This window comes from Cyprinus carpio, chromosome B17, assembly GCF_018340385.1.
Source record: "Cyprinus carpio isolate SPL01 chromosome B17, ASM1834038v1, whole genome shotgun sequence".
NCBI classification, from domain to species: Eukaryota; Metazoa; Chordata; class Actinopteri; order Cypriniformes; family Cyprinidae; genus Cyprinus; species Cyprinus carpio.
In genome coordinates, this window is record NC_056613.1 from 16,014,274 (window position 1) to 16,040,281 (window position 26,008).

Consider the following 26,008-nt stretch of genomic DNA (forward strand, 5'->3'; position numbering starts at 1 on the left):
CTTTGTACCAAATACACATACCCTGGTGATCATTGAGCTGAAATGATGATGTCTACTGAGATAATAAGAAGTGGAAACACAGATACAATCTGATTGGACGATGGGACCCATTGGTCATTTGTTTGATAAACCCTGCCATTTTCCTTTATAACACACCACTTGCATAATATAAATCTGTAGTGTATTTCACAGTTAGAAAATGCTAAAAAATGTTTTTTTTTTAACACACACATTTAATACAAAATTTAAGCATTAGATCAAGTATGCTGTATGATAGTATGATTTTTTTATTGTGTAGAGATTCATAAATGTTTTTTTTTGCATTAGGTCTAAGCCTCTCTTGAATTGAACAATTTTTGTTTTATTTTGATGTGGTTTTAATAAATGTTTTTCTTTAATTAAGGAAATGTTGAGGTTTTTTTTTTAACACAATGTTTTAGCAATAGCTTGACAATATTAAATATTAAACATTTATGCCAGCTGCCAAAATTATTACTATTAATAAAATAACTAATATATCTTAATAGTAACAACAACAATTACAATAACAATAATAATTCTTATTATTTTATATTATTAATATTATTGTTGTTTTTGTTTATTGTGATTTTTTTCATTTAGATTTTTTTATAGTTTATTATGTCTTTTAATTTAATTATTTCAATGCATTATACAAATAAACATTTCTTTTATAAAGACATAATATTTTCTCCAATAATTGGTCACTTTTTCTTCTTTTCTTTTAATCTTTTTTTCTTTTTGCGATAATAATACCCTTCACCAACACAAAAGGAAACACATAAACAATAGGTAGATAATTAGGTGCTTTTACATTTTCAATTCATGGTATTTATTTCACTCTGATGTGACTGAACGTCTGGGTTTTTTTTTTTCAAACCAGAAATTTTGGTTTATGTGCGTTTGCAGTAGTGTGGCAAATTCAATGAAACGTCACTGTTTACACACACACATATATATATATATATATATATATATATATATATATATACATATATACATACATATAAATTTTTGCATTTTATTTAGCACTAATGATAACTGTTCAGAATTAGTCACGACAAACACACTAGACCTCCCAAACCCGCACACGCCTCATCACAAGCTTCTGACAGGCACTGTGCCAAAAACCACTGTGCAGCTTCCACAACCACATCCTCCATCAAAGACACCACAATGACCCATCCGAGGCATCACATCACATTATTAAAACATGCGACTGAATCCCCCAGCCCTAACACTACTTACTGCTGAGTTTTATTACTGTGGAGCTGATCCGGCGGACTGGCCCTGGGGAAAACTCCGGTCCAAGCATGGGCCCTCTCAGGTGCCTTTAGTGATATTTATAATGGTGCAGTTTGAGCTCCACTACCAGGTGGGAACTGGTAATAACAGTCAGGACTCCGTACAGGTGAGTTCAGGCAGGTGAACAGCAGCTTCTCTCTTCTCTGCATGCTGAGGTGCGAGCAACACTTCTAACAACCTTTCTAATCTGCCCACCCCAAAAAACAAGAAACATGCAACTCCCATGGCCTGAGACTGTTTGGCTCCATGGATATTTTAACCAGGGCTAAGCACCAATGGCAGAAGACCCCCCTCCCCACATACGTCTTATAAGTAGCAGCAGCCTGAAACCAGAGAGGCCCATGTGGTGTTCTTAAATAAGAGTTACACTACACTTAACGATCCCACGTATAAGACCCAAACAACATTTTCTGTGTGCATTTAGAGTACATTCCTGACTACTAGCTGGCATTCCTTACGTTTTTGCAATAGCAAATTCACAGCTAAATGATTGTATATTTGTAACAATACTGTAAGGACCATAATGTAGTAGCATCTGCATTACCCTCATCTCTTTTAAATGTAAGCGTTTATATATATTTAAGAGAAAAACATTGCATACCATCGCTTATAAAATCATATTTTGCATGTGATATGAATTTTTCTGCATTTTGACAATTTTTTCAGCATAGTGATAATAAAGATAGAATTCATTAGACCAGATTAAAAAAACAAACAATAATAATAAATTAAGAAGAAAACCATGAATATTGGTAAAAAAATTTGTTAAAACCTACACCACCATTCAAAATTTTGGTTCGCTAGGATTTTTATTCATGTTTTTGAAAGATATCTCTTATGCTCACCAAGGCTGCATTTATTTGATCAAAATTGTTCAATATTATTACAATGTAAAATAACTTTGTATTTTAATATATTTTAAAATGTAGTTTAAAATTTCTATGGTGGAAAAGCTGAATTGTCAGCAGCCATTACTCCAGCCTTCAGTGTCACATGATCCTTCAGAAATCATTCTAATGTGCTGATTTGTGCTCAAAAAATATTGCTATAATATTAATGTTGAAAACAGTTGTGCTGCTTAATATTTTTGTGAAAACCTTAATACATTTTTTTTCAGGATTCTTTGAAGAAGAGTTCAAAAAAGAGCATTTATTTGATAGATAAATGCATTTAGTTTCACCTTTTGATCAATTCACAGGGTAATAAATCTGAAGTATAACTATAACTCATATCAAACTTCATTTCTAAAAATGATAATAAATTACAAACATAATCCAGGTAACACCTAACCAAACACCACACAGGAGTGTGGCACAGAGGTAAAAAAAAAAAAAAAATATATATATATAGAATTATGTTGTTATGAAAATTACCTGCATCCTGAGAGCTCAGGACATTGAGCGCAAACAGCATGGCAGTGGAGAAGGTGGTGGCCTCCTCTTTGCTGGCAAAATTCAGCCCGTAAACTTGCCGCGCATCACGCCATTGGTGGAAAGTTGGCGTGGCCTGGTTATATTTCAGACCTTTCACAATGGAGTAGTTTATAACGACCTGCAAGCGTAATGATGTGGTTATGTATCTGCATCCATGACATTTTTTCCCTGTAATCAAACTATTTCAAATTATCAAGGGGAAACCTTCTCACGTCAGTTATGGTATTTTTGAAAACCACAAAACAGAAACATTTCAGATTATAAATACCTACGTATGTAAATAGAACTGAATGTTTATTGGATGGGACTGTGAAACTAAGTACGATCATATCACACAGCGTCTTCTCTGGTGTCTCACCTGCTGGTCCTGCAGTTTGACTCCCACCACACGGAAGCTGTTGTTGACAGTGTTGTGGTAGATGTTGATGCGGCTGAAGCCCTGCTGGCCCGGTTTGACTGGCACCCATTTTTTGCTGGTGTCATCATAGATCATCACAGAGGCTCGGGCTTGACATATACTCTGTTCACTATGAGGAAGAAACAGGAACACTAGTTAAGATTCACAGTGTTCAACAACAAAAACCACAACGATAAATTATGTTATGGGACAATGAAAAACAGATGTCAGACTCTTAGCAACAACATTAATGCTGCAACTTGATTCTGCAACAATTTTTGTGTGTGTGTGTAATTGAGAGTAATATTTAGCTGTGCACATTCAGTGAAAGATACTCTACAATGGTTGATGACATTAGTTACAATTTCTGTCAGTTAGCTACAAATTACGAAATTACAGATTGCGTAGAAATTCTATAAAATAGTGTTTATTCCAAGAAGACTAAAACAGCCAAACCTTTGCTGTTAGTGTGGTATTATGGCACAGTAATTGTCCCAGTGAATTTGTTTGAAGACACTCAGCAAGGGGCGGGTTTGTTATCTGTGCTAATTATATGCGACCCTGGACCACAAGACAAGTCTTAAGTCACTGGGGTATATTTGTAGCAATAGCCAAAAAAAAACCCTGTATGGGTCAAAATTATAGATTTTTATGCCAAAAATCATTAGGATATTAAGTAAAGATCATGGTTCATGAAGATATTTTGTAAATTTCCTACCATAAAATATATCAAAACTTAATTTTTGATTAGTAATATGCATTGCTTAGAATTCATTTGGACTACTTTCTCAGTATTTTGATTTTTTTGCACCCTCAGATTCCAGATATTCAAATAGTTGCATCCCGGCTTGTCCTATCCTAATAAACCATACATCAATTGAAAGCTTATTTATTCAGCTTTCATGTGATGTATAAATCTAAATTTTTCAAAAAATTGACACTTAAAGGGATACTCCATCCCAATATGAAAATTTTGTAATTATTCACTTACCCCCATGTTGTTCCAAAACCGTAAAAGCTTTGTTCATCTTCGGAACACAATTTAAGATATTACGGGTTTGGAACGACATGGGGGTAAGTGATTAATGACAAAATTTTCATTTGGCGATGGAGTATCCCTTTAAGACTGGTTTTGTGGTCCAGGGTCACATATAGTGTAATAGGCAGCTAACGAGTGAGGCAGGAATGTAACCGTGTTGACTGCTTGATATGAGGCCATGGTTTAATTAAAGACATGAGGTTCTCCGCTTCTTTAATTAGAAATCTTCTGTTGTCAGGGGGAACAATTAACATGAAGAGAGAGCAGAAATTGTGGACTGTATGATCAGCATTAATACACCTTGCTAGCTTTTGTTCCTTAGTGCTTCTAATAATACTGTTTAATACAATGTCTAACTGTTTAGTAATATAATAATAATATCATGTATACATTTGTTATGTATTGTTTTTGTTAATTTGTGCAATATAAAGTTCAGCATTTACTAATACATTATTCAAATCAAAGTTGTATCTTTTAACATTATTAAATACACTGTAAACTAACAATGGTTATTAAATGCTGTGAAATACTGTTTATTGTTAATTCATGTTATTTAATGCATTAATGGTAACAAATGAGTAAAATGTTACCATTACCCCATATATAACAAGCATTTTTACATAAAATAATTGCATTAAAAAACTAAAGATTTTATTATGTGTTCATTAATTTATTAGATAAATATTTGTTTGATTATTTTTTTATGTTTTTATTAATACTAATGTGTATTTTGTTAACACATATGAATAATTGTCAGTAAATGATTTTGCTGGTTCAAGTTTGACAAATCTTAAGTACACAAAATCAGTTCCTGTATAAGTTTAAATATTGTGGTTCAGTAAGAGAGTCAGATTATTCAGACTGATGGACTTCAAACTTGTGTATGTTTTTCGCATTTTGTGCACACTGGACTAAGCACTGTGATCAGAACAACTCAACTTATATTCAAGCCAAACATCATAAAGAGTCAGGAGATGTTCACTGAATTGAAGTAAAACACTAGAGCACTGAATGGTTCACACAAAGAAGATTGGGTTTCCTGTTGGTGTGCTAACTTAAGCTGGGCAGATTTCCACTCTGACTCCTATATACCATAAAACATACTGAACCACCACACCCAACTCCCACAGAAACACCCAAATCCAGCCGCACACCCGCCTGTATAACTGGAAGAGCAGCAGCACATGAGCAGCTCTTACTAACACTAAAACAAACTCATAAGATACAGCCATTTGAAACAATAAACCTGAGTATGAAAGAAAGATAAATCAGACTCACCGCTTCTGTGACATTATGCCAAAACAGAAAATTCACACTCTGAACTCAGAGAAATGGGATACATGGACCATATATAAAAAAGTGGTTTAGAGGGAGCTGGCCTACCGAAGAGAGAGCCCATCATAAAGCAACAAGCATTTATGAGAAGTGAGTTACAGGTTTTTTTTTTTTTTTAAAGGATGCGTTTGCACAAACTCAGCTCAATTAAATGTGCTTTGGTTGATGTGCAAACAACTCAGTTTAACTCAGTCATGAATAAATGACAAAAAGTACTTTTAGAATATATATATATATGTACTCCATTTAAATAGTATTTTGTATTATTCATGCAGCATTAATTGCATGAAAATTAAAAAATAATACAAATTAAACATTTATTTGTCACAGTGCAGGACAATTTAAAATAACCTACCAAAGACGAAAAGGTGATTAAAAGTTGTAAAAAAAACAATTTAAATGACCTAAATATATATAATTTCTCCTAAATATAGTTTTATTTTATTTTTTTAATTTATTAATATTTATTGTAAACCTAAAACCTGATGCTGATACAATAAAACTGCATTGATTACCCTGGTTTTTAATGGTTGAAACAGCATATTTGCACACTGAATGCTTTCGCAAAATCATTTTCTGTCATTCATGTTCTTCATTCTCTGGTCTTTCATGCTTGCCTTACGACAGAGCCTATTTCTGGCATCCATCTAGGGTTAGAGGGCGGCCAGGCAGCTTCTTCCATGTCCTCCCGGTTTCATTTCTCCCCCCTAGAGCTAGTCTGAAATAAAGTACACAGCCTCTCCTCCACCGATGATGCTTAGTCGTCATAAATTACATCCTGATGGCTCTTTGCTTCCATAAACATCCAATATATTTAGACACTGAGCTATCTCGGTTTACTTCTTCTAATAACACATCAAGCAAAGCCTCTCTCTCTATTACTATTTATGTATAAAAAAACATGGAAAAACTTGCCAGTGCTGTATCGAATGGAACAAGAATATTCATTATCAAATAGAATCAGTATGCCAAGACTTTCCAACAAAACCTGCACTTCTAAAGGGTCAGGGACCAACATGTCTTGTAATAGCAAGCTATAAATATCAGAGTCAGGGACATTTAAAACTTAGAAAGCTTTATAGTCTGTCCCAGAACTAAAAAGACAAGCAACTGAGAAGAGCTTTGATGTTCAAAATGTGAAACTACAGAACGTTCTAAAGTACCCTGACGATGGCACAACTTACATATATATTCATTATTAATTTATATGAAAAGCTAACAATTATTTAAATCATAAAAATAAAAAACTTAAAATACACAAAATATTTGGAAAATGAAATTGTGATTGTTTTGTTATATTATTGAAATATTTAAAGTATTAAAAATCTCAGGGGGTATTTTAAGTAAATATTTTAGGTCAAAGAGTTTTGAAAGTTTGGGAATCCAGACTGCGCTACCATTATGTGCAAAGTAAATGTTCATTTCAAGCTTTTAAGAGCTTGCCATGAAAATTCTATAATACATCTATGCTATTTGTAAATGGCTGTTAATGGAGAAAATAATGTGGCTATATCATCTAACCTTGATTCTTTGGTAAACTAAGTGAAAAGTACGAAACAAGAAAGGTTTGTTTTTTGAACTTTAAAGCAGTCTAAATTTAAAGCAAAGCAATTTTTCAATGAGAAATGTGATGCATTAAGATTTCTAGTGCTGCTTTGGTTTACTCTTACAAAGTGTCATACTTCGTTAGACACAACAAAACCTAGCCAAAAGGACAGATATTTGATCACTGTTTGAACAGATTTGCCTAAAGCATCACATTTTGCACTTTGAGTATATCTGCTACAGTGCTGACAGGCAAATGGCTGAAAGAAGGCCACGCTGAGAGTTAGAATGCTCCACACATCTAATGCTTTTACTCCATAAAAGTACCACTATGGGACAGGGATCTCGAGCCTCCCAGCTATGACCCCATTAGCTGAATGCTCTCCACTGTGGATGAGAGTGAGTAAACATGTGTATCTGTCAGCGTATGTGTGATGGAGAGGGCCACATGGACCTGAGCTTGTAAGGACATTACATGATTGGCATGGGAATTCCTGCTGAATGCATGCGTAGTTCTCAGATGTCACAGGCACAATATAATGAAAGAATATTTTCTGATGGCTCATAGTTGCCATAGGAAAGACCCGAGTTTGGAAGAGATGAGTGTTGCTAAGTGATGGCATGGTCAAAGCCATTGTTGCCTGGCAGATTGGTGTGATCAGTTCTGCAGAATGTGCTGGAACAGGCCAGACTCCACCATTTGTCCACTGCACAGCACTTTGTTGCATAATGAGCATTATTTGCCTTTTATTATGAAATTGTTTGTTGAGCTCTAGACTGTTCTTCACAACTGTGCAAGTCTGAGCACTTTTAATTATATGTGAAAAATATGAGTGTGCCAAATGAGAAATGTTTATAACTGGCATATATATATATATATATATATACATATTATATATATATATATATATATATATATATATATATATATATATATATATACGCGTGTGTGTGTGTGTGTTTAATACACATGTTGGCTGTGTGTATATATTAAAATCTAAATATTTTAATCAAATATTTTAACAGCAAACTGCACAAATGAATGATTCAGCTGAAGTAAAACTGCACAGTAAGAGGTCAACGATTTTTTCTGGATTATTTCTATTAAATCAAATATATTATATACATATATTTTATAAATAATCTTTTTTGTTGTTTTTAATTATTTAAATTTATTAAATATAAATACATAAATATAGATAGATAGATAGATATTATACTTTTTTTAAATAAATGTATTTTATTTTTGTATTAATTTAAAATACAATTAAGTTATTACATATTTCATCATATCTTACTTTTTTTTGTCCATAATAGAAATAAAAAACAAATTATACAGTTCTGGAACAATTTGAAAGTGAAGAAAGGAACTGATTTGCATTTTTGAGTGAACTATCCCTTTAAGACCAGTCACCAGTCGACTAGAATGTTGAAAATATGTATTTTTACAAATTCCAAGCCAAGATACTTTGGGTTTATTCAAGATGGTGTAAGAGAAGGGCGAGAAAAGCTATTATCGGCCATAGACTCCCAGTTGATAAGCCATCATAATTAATAAAAGCTGTGAAAAGCCTGGCATTTCCCATTTGGCTTCTGCCATCATCACACCCGCAGTGAACTTGGTCTCCACTCACACAAACTCTGTCTCAATAACCGAGAGATAAAGAGAGAGGAAGAGAGAGAGCTTGACAGGACTAGGCTCCTTTTAATCTCATGTAAAAAACATTTTGTCTCAGCTCAAGGCCAAACACAAGGTCTAACTCTGCTTATGTCTGGTCACAAGATCTTCACTGCCTCGTTTGGCCAGATTTCAGTGGAAAATAACAGAATGTGCCTGAATTGGCTCTAAGCCGATGGAGTCTGGATATATGCCCGGATGTAACACTCTACACCATCATTTGATCATCATTTGGTGACAAACTGTTGCCATGATTAATAATAGATAAACATCTCTTTTAAATTAAATTACTTTTACCGCCTGTTTTTTTCTGCGGGTGGTAACAGCACAGCATTAATTACACCAAACGCAGTGCAAGGCAATCTGTAATAAGCCTAATTTACATAGACATAAGGTGAATTTTACACAAATGACAATGAATTAATTTAATGTAGTCAAATGTCTGCGCTACTTCAGAGCGCACAGCACCTGATTAGTGAATAAAAAGTAAATATTGGATGCTAAACTATTTACTGTAAGATATTTTTGAGGGAATGAAACACTGAGACTCAACAGCAGCACTTAAAATTATAGCTGGGGTTATTTTTAGCTTATAGCAGAAATGCTACACAAAGTGAGCCCTGTAAATGTTTCTAAAGCAAGTAAAATATGGAAGTCCCCTGTTATTAGAGTGTGGGAGGATGGAGCTGAATCAAATGAGAGTTTGTATGAAATGGGGAGGCATTTTTTAGCTTGTAACCCAGTAATCATTTTGGGAAGGGTGGGAACCAAGCTAAATCTCTGCCTATGAGAGACACTTCCCACTCACAGGGAGCTTCTGAGGCCTAAGAAGCTGGATTACAGGCTGACTTCCAGTAAGATCGGGACTTCTAGGCCGCAGTCTAAATTACTGAGGATTTAGCGTCTCCTGCAACACAGTAATCTCAACATCGAGGAAGTGAATGCCACAGAGCAGTGAGAATAATTTAGCCAGGAGCAAAATCGGCCCCATGCATAATCAGACTTACTGTCAATTGTCCGTTATTTCCTGGCATACAAAATATTTAGCTTGACTATAAAGACTTTTGATTCAATAAAATTATGGCAGCAATGAGTATCTAAACTATCATTCAAGAGCTCTAGACTGTTCTTCACAACTATAAATACTGAAAACGGCAATATTGTGAAATACTTTTAAAATTAATAACTTTTTAGAATTTGTATATTTTAATATATATTAAAAATTTTTATACATATATTTTAAAATTTAATTTTTTCCTGTAATGGCAAAGCATTATAATATGCTGAATCTGTGCTCAAGTAACATTTCTTTCTTATTATTATCAATGCTGCTTAATATTTTAGTGGAAACCATTTTTTCAGGATTTTTTTCGAATAGAAAGTTCAAAAGAACTGCATTTATTAGAAACCGGAATCTTTTGTAACATTGCAAAAGTCTTTATATTTCTGTCATGACAACTCTCTGAGAGTTTAGCATGGTAATGTACATGACAAAGTTAATGTGTTTGGTCTTGGCGGAATAGATCTGCTACACTGCTGCTGCGGCAGAGCAAGTACCGAGACTTGCCAATACATCCACAAAATTCTGCTGTGAGCATGTAAGGAATACTGCTGCTGCACATAAAAATCGAATAACCCCCATATAGCATACATGAGCCACCCCATAGCACATCTATACAGGTGGAGCTGGGGAAGGTGGAGGGTTTCCGAAGTGCACTGCAACTGCTACAGCAAGCACTAGTCATATAGTTGAATGTTGAGCAGCAAGCTCATTGGCTGATAGAGAACCAATCAGCCATGTGATGATGTAATTATGTCAGATTGAGTTAGACCTATCAGACTACGCCATCAAAACAAATGTTTGAACAGTTAGCATATATCTGTAAAAAGATCAAAAGTCACAAACTAGAAAACCATGAGAGGTAACACACATATCCTACTGTAATGAAAGCAATCCCAGAATGCAATGTACCAATCTTAGTGAATAAAAAATTCAAGATGAAGTGAGCATAATTGCGTCTGATTTCTGAAAAGCATACCACACCACTCTTACTAGAGTCAGCAAATAGTGCCACAATTTATGCTAATGTAAATATTATCCTGATGTAATGATTCTCTGTGAAATGTTTATTTTTTTCACAATATTAAACATCATTATAAAAACATGAATAAATAAAAACATTATGATAATTATCCTATTAAATAATTGCTGCTGGGCCATAATGATAATACTATTAAATGCAAATAACACTTGAATGTGATTAATTCAGTGACATTTGCTAAACAAGAGCAGCATTGGCCATGTGTCCACACACTATAAATACAAATGTGTGTCAGCTCCTGAAGCACATCACTTAATGTCAATATTGTATGTCGAATTTACCCTCCCCCAAAATCCACATCCATACACACTTTAGCGGACTAAAGCTACAATGGCAGAAAGCAGTGCTGATGGCCTAATAGTCTTTTTTTGCCTCTGAATTAATGTGCTTAAGTGCTCAGCTAAATGATTCAGGCAGGGCTACTAGGTTTATAATGCTAGATTTATCCAGAACATTGACTGTGGCATTATCTGTCATTCTCTAAGCTGCAAGCTTTCAAAAAAAGAGCTAACATTCAACTATTCTTAAAGAGATATAATCGGTTAAATCTTGCTAGTTTTACATATGGTTTTTGTCATATGAGGTTTTGACTGAGAGGAAGATAATGTCTAAAGAATGTTCTCAATAAAGCTGGATAAGACTAGGCTGAGAGCTGATGGATGTCTTGTGTTTTACTGCTGGAGTTAGAACAGAAACACTCACCACATCTTTTCAAGAGAGCCACTGGACCGAAAGTGAACATCTCCCCTAAAGCATCTCTTTCTTTAATAATGACATAAATTAAACATAGGCCCTCACAGAACATTTTTGCAGAGTTTCCACATAAACCAACCCTTCATAATAATTCATCAGTGAGAATCACAAGTTCTGCAATCGCTTGAAAGAGTTCACACTTGTTCCCAACTGGTGGCAGGCAACCCAAAATTAGTTGCAGGTTTATTCTAAAAGTCAAAAAGTTGTAAATACAGAATAATATATATATATATATATATATATATATATAATAATATATATATATATATATATAAATGAGGAGGCCTCAAAGTTTTTGTTTTTTTAAATGATATGCAAATTCAGATTTTCTTGGTTAAATTAACATTCCTTACACTATCAGAAAAAAAACAATTCTATTTTATATTTTTACATTCACAATGTAATCAATATTCTATTTATTCAAGCCAAGTGTGAATCTCATCGAGTTTTTTAAGCGTTTTATATTTATTCCAAAATAATAACTCAAGGCAGTAACAATTTAAACAATATATTTTATATGTGAATTTATGTTCAGCTATTTTTTTTTTTTATAGTTAACTTTTATTTATTTTTGCATTTTTCGGATCATCAGTCATCAAAGCTCAGTAAATATTGGTCACAGACACTGAGATTTGATTTAAATTTCACAAGCTGATTACTCACTAAAAACTCACACACATCATGTTTTCATGACATTCCGAGTCTTATTTTGACATAAAGTGGTTATATCTAAATGTTTGAGTTGTTTACTTAATATTTTTGATCAGTCTTCTTATTAATGCTATTACATTGTTTATTCAGACTGATTTGCGAACACGAAACACGCACAAACTCAATAGGTAGGATTTATTGCATGAACCAATCATAGCCAATCATAAACAGTCATATCTAATCATATCGTGATGGAGGCATTGCCTCCTCTCAAGTGACTTTCCCCCATTCATTCTCAATTACCCCCCACCAAACTCACCACATGCCTTGTTAAAACTCAATGGGCTCAGGGGAGGCCGGTGTCGCTGTTGGACAGGTTAAATAAATTTAGACTACTATTTGGACATCTCAAGTGTATATTTAGGACAGGAAAATAATAGGACTATCAACTTTTAAAAGGCAGGAGAGAATGCATCCCATATCTTTTTTTGTTCACATCAAAGGATGTGCATCCAAACAAACACTACAATATTTTGTGAATTCATCTGTTATATAGTTTAAGCTAGTCAAATTAGACAGATGTCAGCATGGACAGGTTTCATGCAGCATGAAATCCTTAAAAACATAAATGAAACTACACAAGATAAAAGAAAATATGACAGACTACATTAATATGGGTATGAGGATATATTCAATGAATATATACAATGTGTTTCTACAACAATATTATTATTTATTAGAGATTAATATTAGGCCAACTGTATATTATATGATATTATATTCAATACTAATCCATTTTAATATTTTTTTTTCTTGTGTGAGATAAAATTTTGATACTGTATTGGTTCACCGCTTATTGTCCACTGGTCTAGATATGTGGCATATGCTGTATATATACAAACAGCTTTATTCAGTTCATTCCAGATCCATGCTAGCATCTAAACACAAGCAAACAGTATCCAAATGATGACATTTATGCCAAATGAATCATCTTCAGACATGTTCTTCAAACATTTAAATGCTTTTAAACCTTGCATTAGGTTGCTGATGTGAACAGAATAACACACTGACCTGATTTTGCATCCAGTCATATGAAGCCCAGAGTCACTGTGGCTCTGTGGTAGGCAGAACTGGACAGAATGAGCATCCATCTCTCAAACACATCCACAAAACAGATCTGCAGCACACTACTGGACCTCTAACCAAACCTGCTTTAATTAATCTCAAACACGTATGTAAAATAGACCTGATGTAGCACAGCACAACAGATGCGTACTTCCAACCAAACAAGCTTTATATCATCTAGGGATTCGTTCCAAGATTAAATAAGCATTTTCAAACGTCATAATCCCATATCCTCAAATAACCGCAAATGACAATCCATTAATTTTGAATTATCTCTACTGTTAGGAAAAAGTGAAGAGAAAGTAAAAGCTAGGAATAGAAACAGTGAGTGGTCAACAGTAGGGTCCCACTAACTAACACCCGGGTTTCACAGCATCAGGTTTTCCTCTGTAAGGGGACGGCCTGATTGTGGATGTGGGTTGTTTTGTCTAACCCTGAGGGGGATTACCTCATGACGCCCAACCCCCCACCCAGCTGTGACAGAGGAATTGAAAACGAGACATTGCTTCCTAATGCTATTGCCGGCACACACATTTAATTTACTCTTTGTAGCAAAGACAGTATACATTTGAAAAAATAGTATGGCAACCGACAATTTTCAGCTGAAATCATTAACCCAAATGTTTTGGGTAGTCGAAAATCATTGACTGAAACGGTGACATTTAATTAGTTTTGACTGTGTCAGTGTCTAGGATGCAATGGCTCGGTTGACAATATTGTTTTCTCGTTTTTAATTGATCTTCATTTTGATGAACTGAGATCCGTTAGTCTAAGCTGTTTTCAGTAGAACAAACTCACTCAACATTATTCGTAGCACACCTACCATCTAATAATCACAATAAGCTTTGTGCATTGTTACTTCGATATGAAACAACATCAGAGCTTTCAAATTCTTCAAATGTATAACAAAATTCAAACAAATGTTGTTTTGATGCTGTTTGATGTGACGTGGCAAATAGCTTTAGCTGCCTCAGTTCTGCTGAACTCTTACTGAAATATATAATTTCTCATGTAATCGCTCAATGAGGGTTTCAATTAAAGATGTCAAAAAATGTTGTAAACAATGTCACATAACATTACTTTTACCTCTTATAAAAGCCATTCAATATCCAATAATCAACATTATGCCAAATATATGCACTATATTTCATATTCATATTATTTTTACTCTGTTATCTTTATTAAAAGGGTAGCTCAACCAAAATGTCATCATTTACTCACCCTCGAACCTTGTTGAGTTTGACTTCTTTGGTTGCCCACATTTTTAAAAATATCTTCTTTTGCGTTCAAGAAGAGGAAGTAAAATCATATGGATTTTGGAACGCCACAAGGTTTGAGTAAAAGATGTTGTCATTTTTATTTTTGGGTGAACTGTCCGTTTAACGTATATGTTTAAACATATCTGTCATGAAGACAAGTTGTTATTACAGCCACTGTTTATATTTCAGTAATGAATTGTTGTAGAGATATAAATATCATTAAAAAGTTGGCATAAAAACTGCCTCGTGTGCAGTTAAAATGTTTAGACTTTCATAGACATTTTAGACTTACTTGAGTCGTGATTATTAAATTAATTTAATTAATTGTTAGATAAACTTTATTTCTGCTTGTCAGCTAAATGAAAACTAATATCAGTAAAAAAAAAACATAATTTGGGTAAATCACTATTGAAGGAAGTTGACACACAGCATACAAATCTGGTGTGAGAGGAATGACAGCTTTACATTTACTTCTTCTTAGAAATGTATGTGGCAGGTCACGAAACGGACGGTCAGCCAGTCTGTCACTGACACACATTTATAGAGAAACCAGAGCACACACTAACCATACTTAGGTCAGCATTTCTTTACACAAGCGTGGCTTTCAAAGAACTGTCAAAATGAGAGGCTTCACTGCTGGAAACTACTTTAAATGATGACACAAATCATCTGAGATCATATAAGATGTGGAAATATGAGATATAGAAAGTGCAGTATTGTATTAACCCAGAAGAAAAAATGGAAACCGCCATAATGGAAAGATAAACTCTCAGGACTCTGGAGGACTGGTAACTGTGAACGATCCAGCCACTATAGAACATTAAACAGATATACGCACCTTATTTTATACTCAATATCAAGTATATTTGTTATAGTTGTATTGGAGTGCATTGATTTTTTAATTTCATGATTGATAACCGCTAAACTGGCGCTTAGCGTAATATTTTTGGTGAATTACTCGTAAAATAAAACATTTACAAGCTTTTAAAATAGGAGTGACAAGCTCGTAAATTTAAAGAGTTGCTGCTAAATTTCCATGTTAAGAGCAACTTTTAGTTTTAAGATTTTGGCGAATATAGTCCCAGGCTTTTATCACAACTGACAACTTCTAAAAGCAAGCGAAGGAGACATGCATTTCACTAGAATAAGCCTAGACATCAGATCATGATATTGAGCTAGGAAGCAGTTTTCTTGGTGATGAGAAAAGTCGACAAATGGCCTGCACCCTTCCCCCACATTCTGGTCACTGTAAACCAGGTGCAGGACACTCTTAACTAATCCTTATCCTTAAAGGAAAATACTCTGAATTACCAGCGTGCTAGCAATCAGTAGCGAAAATAGCCCTGTACTGGGTTACACTCTTTTTAAGAGACAAATATAGAAGGAAAACAGCCAGAGGGAGAAATAAAGAGGAAGGAGTTGTGTATTCAGTCTAGTTTCAACAAATATTCAACGATTGCTTTCCCTTTACCGGTTACTAATAGGTTACCATGTGTACAGTCTCTAATACCATGAGTGACTTGTCACTGTCAGTACTTTCCAAGTTGTTGTCTCTGAAGCAAAATAAAGAGCTTTGGTGAAAGAGTTTGGCTCTGCTTCGGATCAAATGCAAGCGATCCCAAATTCAGGCTTAACCACACTTTTGTCCCTACATGGCACACGGCTCCAGCTGATGTCGACTGCCTGGAGCTCTTCCCAGTTGTGGGACATCACATTCTCATTCCCTGTAAACTATCTTGCCTAACTCATTTCTTTTCTGGTTTTAAGTGTCCATTAAGCCAAGAAATCTCAAAATATTCTGGCTCACATTTCAACGAACATCTCTTCTCCATACACATTCAAAACATCTACACAAAAAATGCTTCATCTTGCACTGAAACAGTCTGCAAGAAACAGTTGCAGGATAAAAACTCACAATGCTATAAAAAGGCAGACTGAAAACTCCAACCCAGTGTCCTGGTTTCTTATTTAAACCCATGTTTTTTTCAAAATGCTAAATGACTCAACAGTAAAACATGGAGTGGGTTTGTGACTCCTGCTCTGTAGCTATTGATCCCAAGCATGTTTTTGTAGATTAATAAGCTCATTCCACTGAGGGAACATCTGGTGGGGGAAGAATCACAAAGTTAACACACTAAAAGCCACTTGGGTTGTTCAAAACCATGATGAAGTAAACACAGGCTTTTTTTTTTAAGCGAAACATCCAGTAATCCTCAGAGGAACTCAGAATACAGGGTAATAACAAAAACCACACAGGACAAATTCTTACCCATAGTCATCAAAAGAATACATATCGGGAAGTTGAAGCTCCGTAGACTCCAAGGAGAAAGAAAATTCCTCACAGTCGGATGAAACAAAAAGAAAACAGGGAATAGGAGGGGGGATCAGAGAGAAAAAATACTGTGCCTACTAGTTCATCCCTCATCCTCTCAGCTAGGTAAAACACAGAGCACACTCATTTCTGAAATACAATAATGCAAGAACAGGGAGTGTGTGAGACAGGAAAGAGGGTGAAGGAGGGTAGGAGAAGAAAACGAGAGAATGAGAGCGAGAGAGAGCAAGCGAAGCATGTGACAGATATGGACCAGTCACCTTGTCCTGCTCACATCCATTCTTATCCACTCAAAGGATTGGAAGGCGGTCTGTGCCTTAAAGGAGTCTCTCTTCACAACACATGATCCTTAAGACGCACACATATGCTCATTCATACAGCTTTCCAGAACAAACAAGAAGGCTGCTGGTATTCACTGGAAGAAAAGATATTTGTCTGGTTTAGGTTAAATCACTCAGTTTAGTGATTATGTGTGTGTGTGTGTGTGTGTGTGTGTGTGAGACTAAACCTACAATTGTTATATAAACACCCAAATTTAAAACATTTCATGTAGTCCAAAGTGGGTTTAGTACATATACCATAATAAAATTAAAATTATAATTTTTTTGGATGATTTCATTTATTAAATATTAATTTAAATGATTTAAACTGATAACACTGTAAGTCTATAAATTACAACAACCGGCTCTTTAAGCATAGAACTTATATATATAGTAGTATCGCATACTAATATACGCATATTAGATAGTACATCGCATGCAAAAAATAAAAATAGATATTATGGCCACCAATTAAGAATTTTTTCCCCATGTTCATTCGTGTCCATGTTTTATTAATTAGTTACCAAGTTTGGTTTAAACTGTGGTCACGTTCACTCTTAAAAATAAAGGTATTTAAAAGTTCTTCACAGCGATGCCATAGAAGAACCATTTTTGGTTCTACAAAGAACAATTCAGTCAAAGGTTCTTTAAAGAACCATCTTTTTCTTACCTTTTTATAATCTGAAGAACCTTCTTTCACCACAAAGAACCTTTTGTGAAACAGGTTCTCTATGGAACCATTTAGACATTCATCCTCACTTCCTTCACTCTCGCAGTTTTCAGCTCTGGACACGAACAGTGCTACGGACACTTTTTGTTCCACTCTAAACTCTTGCTTGGACAACTTTTGCCCACTGTCGTCTAGACCAGCACGCACCACCCCATCTGCCCCCTGGCTGTCCGTGATGTACTCCGTGAACATCGCTCTAAACTCAGGGCTGCAGAGAGGAAATGGCTTAAATCAAGAAACTCTACCGACCTCAGTGTGTATCAGTCTCTCCTTCCGTCTCTGCAAACGTCTTCACTGCTAAAACATCATATTACAACGATAAGATTAACAACTGTTGTGACGCTCGGACACTCTTCAAAACCTTCTCTTCTCTTCTTAATCCGCCTCCACCTCCTCCTCCATTGACTCTTACAGCTGACGACTTTGCAGTTTTCTTCACAAATAAGACAAGAACCATCAGTGACCAATTCTCCACACCGCAGACTGAGGATAACTTCACAACGACTAATGCTCACTCTTTCTCCTCCTTCTCTCCACTCTCAGAGACGGACGCTTCCAAACTTATCCTGTCCAGTCATCCTACTACTTGCCCACTGGATCTGATCCCCACTCACCTCCTTCAAGCGATTTCTTCTTCAGTCGTACCTTAACTTACTCACATTATCAACTCCTCTCTTCACTCTGGAACATTTCCCTCAGCATTTAAGCAGGCTCGGGTAAGCCCACTGCTGAAGAAACCATCTCTAAATCCAGCACTTCTAGAAAACTACAGACCGGTATCCCTTCTTCCATTCATTGCAAAGACACTCGAACGAGCTGTGTTCAACCAGCTCTCTATGTTTCTTGTACAGAACAACCTACTGGACAGCAACCAATCTGGCTTCAAAAGTGGCCACTCAACTGAGACTGCCCTGCTCTCGGTTACTGAAGCCCTGCGACTAGCAAGAGCAGCTTCAAAATCCTCAGTACTCATTTTGCTGGACCTGTCTGCTGCTTTTGACACCGTTAATCACCAGATTCTCCTGTCCACCCTCAGAAAGATGGGCATCTCTGGAACCGCACTCCAGTGGCTTAACTCCTACCTTTCTGATAGATCCATCATGGTGTCTTGGAGGGGTGAAGTTTCTAAGTCACAACAACTTGCTACTGGGGTTCCTCAAGGCTCAGTACTTTGAACGCTTCTCTTCTCCATCTACATGACGTCATTAGGATCTGTCATTCAGAAGCATGGCTTCTCCTATCACTGCTACGCTGATGACACTCAACTCTACTTCTCATTCCAACCAGATGACCCGACGGTAGTTGCTCGCATTTCAGCCTGTCTGAGTGACATTTCTAGCTGGATGAATGACCATCACCTTCAGCTCAACCTTACTAAGACTGAACTGCTGGTGGTTCCAGCTAACCCATCGTTTCATCACAACTTCTCTATACAGATGGGTTCGTCAACCATAACTCCTTCCAGGACAGCCAGAAACCTAGGAGTTGTGATGGATCATCAGTTAAGCTTCACAGACCATATTGCTACAACAACCCGGTCCTGCAGATTTGCCTTATACAACATTAGGAAGATTAGACCCTTCCTGTCAGAGCAAGCCACCCAACTTCTTGTCCAAGCTCTTGTTCTCTCCAGACTGGACTATTGCAATGCTCTCCTGGCGGGCCTTCCTGCATGTACCATCAAGCCTCTACAACTGATCCAGAATGCAGCAGCGAGGGTTGTCTTCGATGAGCCAAAAACAGCTCATGTTACTCCTCTCCTCATCAGGTTACACTGGCTACCAGTAGCTGCTCACATCAAATTCAAGGTACTGATGCTTGCCTACAAAACGACCACTGGCACGGCGCCAACTTACCTAAACTCACTAGTTCAATCTTATGCACCCTCCAGAAGTTTGCACTCTGCAAGTGAACGACGCCTTGTGGTGCCATCCCAAAGAAGTTCAAAATCACTCTCACAGACTTTTTCCTGGACTGCTCCCAGCTGGTGGAATGACCTCCCTATCTCAATTCCAACAGCTGAGTCTTTACTCATTTTCAAAAAACATCTAAAGACTCATCTTTTTTGCCTGCACTTAACCAACTAATACTAGTACTTACCTTTTTCTTTTTCTTGTCTATCATATTTCAAAAAAAAAAAAAAAAAAAAAAAAAAAAAACCTGGCTATTTGTTCTGCAACTGTCAGGTAACACAATAATTATTAACTTGAATTAGATAGTAGATCAATCAATGAAATAAATATATTTAAACATATAATTAAGAAATCGAAAAACATAAAAGCCTCTCATAAATTAATAAAAATAACAAAAATATATAAAAAAAGGTTCTTCTATGGCATCGTGAAGCACCTTTATTTTTAAGAGTGTTTGATTAATTTGTTCCCTTGTTTTAGGTAATTCATGGCCACTTTGTAATATTTTTTACCTGGTTTAATCTACTTTAATTGTGACCACAATTCAACTAAAACTAAGGAATCAAGTTCTTAATTCATGACCACAATATCTTATTTTTTATTTTTTTTTATCACCACATGCTGGGCTCCGTACATGATATATGATATATTCATTTTTGGTTGATCTATCTACAATGGTTACATCGTCACAAAATCTCAACAAGGAGCGAGTGATCGTTTTTACTTCTCGTCTAGAGGCTGTGCTCGTACTCTAAAAACCTCCAGGATTTACATACTCTAAAAACAGCATGCATTTTCTCAGATACCAAATATTTCATAATCTGACAATGACACTTTTAAGAATTACATATACACTGTGGCTCAATAAAATGTAGTGCCACGCTGTAGTAAAAATGTGTTTGTGCTGACAGATGAGACTCTTGGTTCATGGAAAACGTGTGAATCATGACAGCTGGATTTGATACATCTTTGGGGATCTCAGATAAATTACGCAAGAGGAACCGCTATAAGAAAATATATTTGCTCAAAAAAATGACAAAATATCGTCACAGATTGAGATTACAGAGAACAAATTGAGCATAACTGACAACTAGCAAGTCTGACAGAAGTGTTTCAACCTGAAGAGACAACTGGAATGTGTAACATGCAACAGATGTATACACAAAATCAGGATCTTATATATACTGTTGACACACAAGAACTCATACACACGTAAACCAACACAATCAATGTCTCTCAGTGGCTGTATGATTCACCTAATCAACTGATCTCAAACCTTTTGTATAAACTGCTCATTTCATACACTCACTGCTTCCTGCCAACATGGGAGTGAATGCTTTAACCTTACCATATTGGAGCACTTCTAGTAAAAATAGCCTTCATTGTGAAGTAAAGACTTCTGCTTAGAGAGTCAAGGGTTGAATAAATCATTCCACTGAACCAGTTCCTCAGTTTCCTGTTGGCAAGAATGCAACTCAGGCCAGAACAATTTTCTTCTAGTCCAGACAGAGAGAGAATAAAGGAAAGCGTAAGTGGACACATGCAGAAGACTTCAGAGAGCCTGGAATAAATGCACAAACTTATGTGCATGCTGATGTTGATATAATCTTTACACACTTATGGATCTCAAAATATTAGATGGCCTATATGTACACGAGTTAGTAATTTCTTAATAAGGGATTAAATTACATATTTAGACATTGTGTAAAATCTCTGTGAAAATTATTTTACTGAACAATTTTAACATAATTCTGCCTCATTATAAAAAGAAATAGTTTTATTAATTTCATAAGGCAATCAACAATCAGCACAATGCATTTTATTAATAACTAAAATTTTAAAGCCTGTTGGTAAAATATATATATTTTTATGTAACGTTTTCTTCACTTTAAGAATTACAGTTGCGAAGTGATAAATGTCGTGCTGACTGTGATTTGCATTTGAAATACAGAAAATGTATTTGTTGCCAAACCACAACTAAGCATGAATACTTATACAATAATCGGATTCGTCATTACCAGGTTGAGTGTGAACACACCCAGTGAATATTCACTGCACGGGTGGAGACGTGCATGTTCTGCTCCATTCACTTTATTACTGAAATAAAATACTGTGTGGCCACGTTAATCCCGCGGACAGCTTAGTTAAACTTGTCATGGCCATCGGCATCAGTGCTCTACATCTCGGCACGGAATAAGCGTTAATACACACCCAAACACCGTCTCTATCCGCCGGCGTCAGCAGAACAGAAAACAGGTGAAGGATCTGCTCACTCATAAACCTCAGCTCGAGCTTTCAGCGGCTGTGTGCCAAATTCTATGAGCTGACTACTCAGAAAGCATTCTGAGCATCCATTTCTAGGCGTGTCCTAAGGATCGTAAGGGAATGAATCAATGATTCAAATGAATCTTTTAAGTTTACGAATCACTCTTCACATCTAACATACATAGCCTAACTGATTCATATTTTCAAATGGCACTATAACCGGAGCAAATAGCAATCAAGTGCGGACTGTTTGACTTTCTAAAGGAATAGGAACATTTCTTCATTAAATTAGGCACTCTGAATCTAAACTTGACATGTCGTATAAGAACTGTTTGTAGGATCGGCTGACAGATCTGCTTTATTATTATTTGTCAGGAAAACACTTATTAGCCACATTCACACCAAATAGCTAACACGCCACATCTATAACGATAATGACATAGAGGAACAAAATGGTTAGAATCACTCTCATAACTATTTTCCCAACTGCCTTTAGTTTAAAGACCGTGAGAATTTAAAGCCAAAGACAAAATAACTGCAGCTCATTTAAAAAAAGTTATCATTATAACTGTTAGTCGTCACTCTTGATGTGAACACTTTTCCTAGAGACTTAATTGGCAGATTTGCAGCCTACAAATGGTATAAGGCTAACAAGACTTTTTTTTTAATCTCGAACATGCTTATTTGTTAATTAAATGATTTCATGAGTCGTATAACACACTGAAAGTCCGTTCGCTTGTCGCCGCCTACTGGCGTAACGGTGAACCTTCCAAAAAGAGTCACTGAACGAATGAGTGAACGAATCTTCTTCATGAACTGATTCAAAAAAGATTCAAATCACTAAAAAATAATTAAAATCCCCACCTAACAGGACGCCAAAATAGCTGTCTAGGTAGGGAGCTCACAAGGTTTGACACACACCCAATGGCTGTGATTAACAGTGTCAAGTGCTATACAATACATAAATGTATATAGCAATAGATATATTTATATACACCAATGCATTTTCATGTATAAATGAATATTTACACGCGCTGTCAACACATTGGGCTGCTTACCTCATTTTCTGATGATATCCCCACGAATATATGGATGCAATCAATAATTCAAAAGGTGAAAAAAGAAACTTAGCAAAGCCACAGAAGCGAGCCGCTGTATGGGAAGCTATCAGCGCATAAATATATATTTTAATGAGTATAAATACAACACGTGTACTATTCCATAAAACAATGGTCAGCTTGAATGTTTATGCTCATCCAGCGATGCACAGCCAGACCTTGGATCAGAAGCAATGCAGATGTCTCGAAAGATCTACAGCATATCGCTCTCTGTCACCACAGCGGAATAAAACATATCCCATGTTTAGCTCATGGTCGCGCCTACAACATCGATCTGAATTGCGGACTGCAAACATGCACTGGAGTTGCCATTTTCCTCCACGGTGTAATGACAATGAGAAAGGAGCTTATGGGGATAGTGTAAAAACAAACGCGCAGAACAGCGACTGCTGGTGGCCAAAATGCTGCATTGCAACTTCCTCTGAGCCCTGCCTCATTGGGTTAGTCAGTCCTCCTCTTCCTGTTATTCATGCTCATTTGGTTCTGTTGTATAAACAGGCATTAAGAAATTACTTTTGTTTAATGATAAATGATGTTTATGACTACGTCTGTTGCTGGCCAGGGCATCACAGTGCAGAGAACCCAACATATGTGTTTTCATTATGACTTCCAGACCCTATTGTTCCATTTGGGTGGTCGTTCCTGATTTTAATTTTTAATTTTTTGCTATTTGGAGGACACATTATTACAAAACATTTTTTTTAAGGTGAAAGAGCTGATTTTCCCATTTTATTATACATTCATATAACATAATATTGTCATGTGGTTGTAGACATTATCCTTCAAAATATCACCCCAACCTTGATCCAACAAACCTATTTGGTCAAAAACAAAGCTTTCTCATATTTCACAGAAGAACTAACATGTTTTCCTTTATTTTTATGGCTGTGCCATATATCCGACAATGAATATGGAAAAATAGGTTAGACAGTTACAAACAAGCTTGTGCATGCTTAGTTTTATTATTAATACTACAGTCATTTAACTGTAACCGTTCAATCATGTTTCTCAAGCGGAGGTTAAGAAAATGGAGCTTAACTCTAATGTAAATGTGCACTACATGAGGGCGTTTAGTTAAACTAGTTGATGCACAAAACAGATTTGATGTCAGACTGAGGATTAAACTAAATCAGTGATTGATGGCTGTAGTGATTTAGCAAGTGAAAGTCAGTGAAGGCCTTGATCATTTTGCAGTACAGTCACTTTGTTTCCTAAACTCATGCTTTTTCTCGTCCTTGAGAGGATTTTGTTGGCTGATTGAATATTTGTGTACTTCTATTACAGTTTAAGTCCATGAAACACCGTAAGTATTTGACTACAGCAGAGGATATAATAAATTCAGCGGTGGGAGGATGGCTGCAATACCGCAATGTACCATACGGTGGCAGCAAAAGTTAATAAAAGATCATTATGGAGGCAAATTTTAGTATAAAATGATGGTTAACGTGCAATTTATCAAAACACAGTCAGTGGGATAGAGTATAATTGATGGTGTTTTAAAGATTCTATATGATACCTCAGAAGTTAAGACAGTGTTATGATAAACTGGACTGGACTATTCATTCCCAATGTGCTTTGGCATCACATTTAACTTTGTCCTGTAGAGCAGATTCTTTAGTTTGTTATTCAAAGCTAAAGAGATGGGTTTCCATCACAAAGCATCTCTTTCATAGCATAGGGAACGTGTGAGACAGTCAAAACAGAGAGTCACTTCAAATATTGGTGTCCTGAGATCAATTTAAAGGCAAATAAAATCGAGACTCCGCTTTACTCTGTAGTCGAAGGCCCCACTTATGCTTTCCCAAGCCACTTTATCATAGAAAAATAAGCAAGTTCAGTGTGACAGTGGTCGTTTTACAGCACACGCCACTGCATTACGCTCATGTCCTTCCCTCCTGTAGAGATTAAGTGGCTGTCATCTTGCAAGAAGTTAACATTGGTGACGTGGCTGCTGTGTCCACCGTAGATGTGACTAGGAGCCTGCAGAGGTGGATCGAGAGAAATAATACCATATATTAGCATTATTTGGTACTAAAATAAACCCTATCTATCTGATGTTTAAGATTTAGTGCTGGTTCTTACTCGGGACTGACAGCAAGGGAATGAGAAGAGGTGAACTTTGCCAAAGTCATCTCCGGTGACGAGCAGCCTCTTTGCATTTGAACTGCACACAGCATTGATATCAGTACCATCTGAGCCATCCGGCCACAGTCCTGGAGAGCAACACACACAGAATATACTGTATATCATTTCCTAATGGATTTATGGCTGTACACAAAGACAACACTACAATACTAACGCTCTTATGCAGTTATGGATACATGGGGAAGACTGTGATTTGTTCAATTTAGCTATATTTATTTACTATTATTACAAATAAAGCTGGTTTTAAAGAATTATTATTATTTTAGACTGCGATCCATGACATAAAACATTAAACTTACCAAAAACATGGAAGCCCAGAGTACAGGTGAAAGTGGCCCATTCAATATCCCGGGTGGTCTCCACACTCACTACTTGCTTACACACAGAAGGAATCCCTGAAAGACAATAATGTGTATCAGTTAATGAATTTATAGTATAAACAGATAGATTTAATTAGTGGTTCTCAAACAGGAGGCCGGGTCCACTAGGGGGCCTCAAGATGACCTGAAATGTTTAAAAATTAGAAAAAATATAATTAAAATAAG

At 35.9% G+C, this 26,008-nt stretch overlaps 2 protein-coding genes across 14 annotated transcripts in view; both read right to left on the minus strand.

The window, feature by feature from the left end:
* Nucleotides 1-23,973, minus strand: part of evla (Enah/Vasp-like a) — a 36,181-nt gene extending 12,208 nt beyond the window's left edge. For 2 of the 12 annotated variants that reach the window (XM_042742500.1, XM_042742499.1), the window contains exons 1-3: nucleotides 13,328-13,873; nucleotides 3,115-3,283; nucleotides 2,697-2,874 (exon numbers count right to left, since the gene is read on the minus strand). In XM_042742500.1, coding sequence (XP_042598434.1) covers nucleotides 2,697-2,874; nucleotides 3,115-3,283; nucleotides 13,328-13,407 — 427 coding nt within the window. In that variant the 5' untranslated portion in view covers nucleotides 13,408-13,873. Of the gene's footprint in view, nucleotides 1-1,266; nucleotides 1,906-2,696; nucleotides 2,875-3,114; nucleotides 3,284-13,327; nucleotides 13,935-16,909; nucleotides 17,422-23,258 lie in introns of those variants that run through there. The other 10 variants (XR_006156864.1, XM_042742493.1, XM_042742495.1 and 7 more) reach the window with 10 other exon arrangements.
* A 190-nt stretch (nucleotides 23,974-24,163) lies between these two features.
* The window catches only part of eml1 (EMAP like 1), a 53,452-nt gene continuing 51,607 nt past the window's right edge, over nucleotides 24,164-26,008 (minus strand). For both annotated transcript variants that reach the window (XM_042742504.1, XM_042742505.1), the window contains 3 exons: nucleotides 25,763-25,858; nucleotides 25,401-25,531; nucleotides 24,164-25,298 (listed from right to left, as the gene is read on the minus strand). In XM_042742504.1, coding sequence (XP_042598438.1) covers nucleotides 25,173-25,298; nucleotides 25,401-25,531; nucleotides 25,763-25,858 — 353 coding nt within the window. In that variant the 3' untranslated portion in view covers nucleotides 24,164-25,172. The remainder of the gene's footprint in view (nucleotides 25,299-25,400; nucleotides 25,532-25,762; nucleotides 25,859-26,008) is intronic.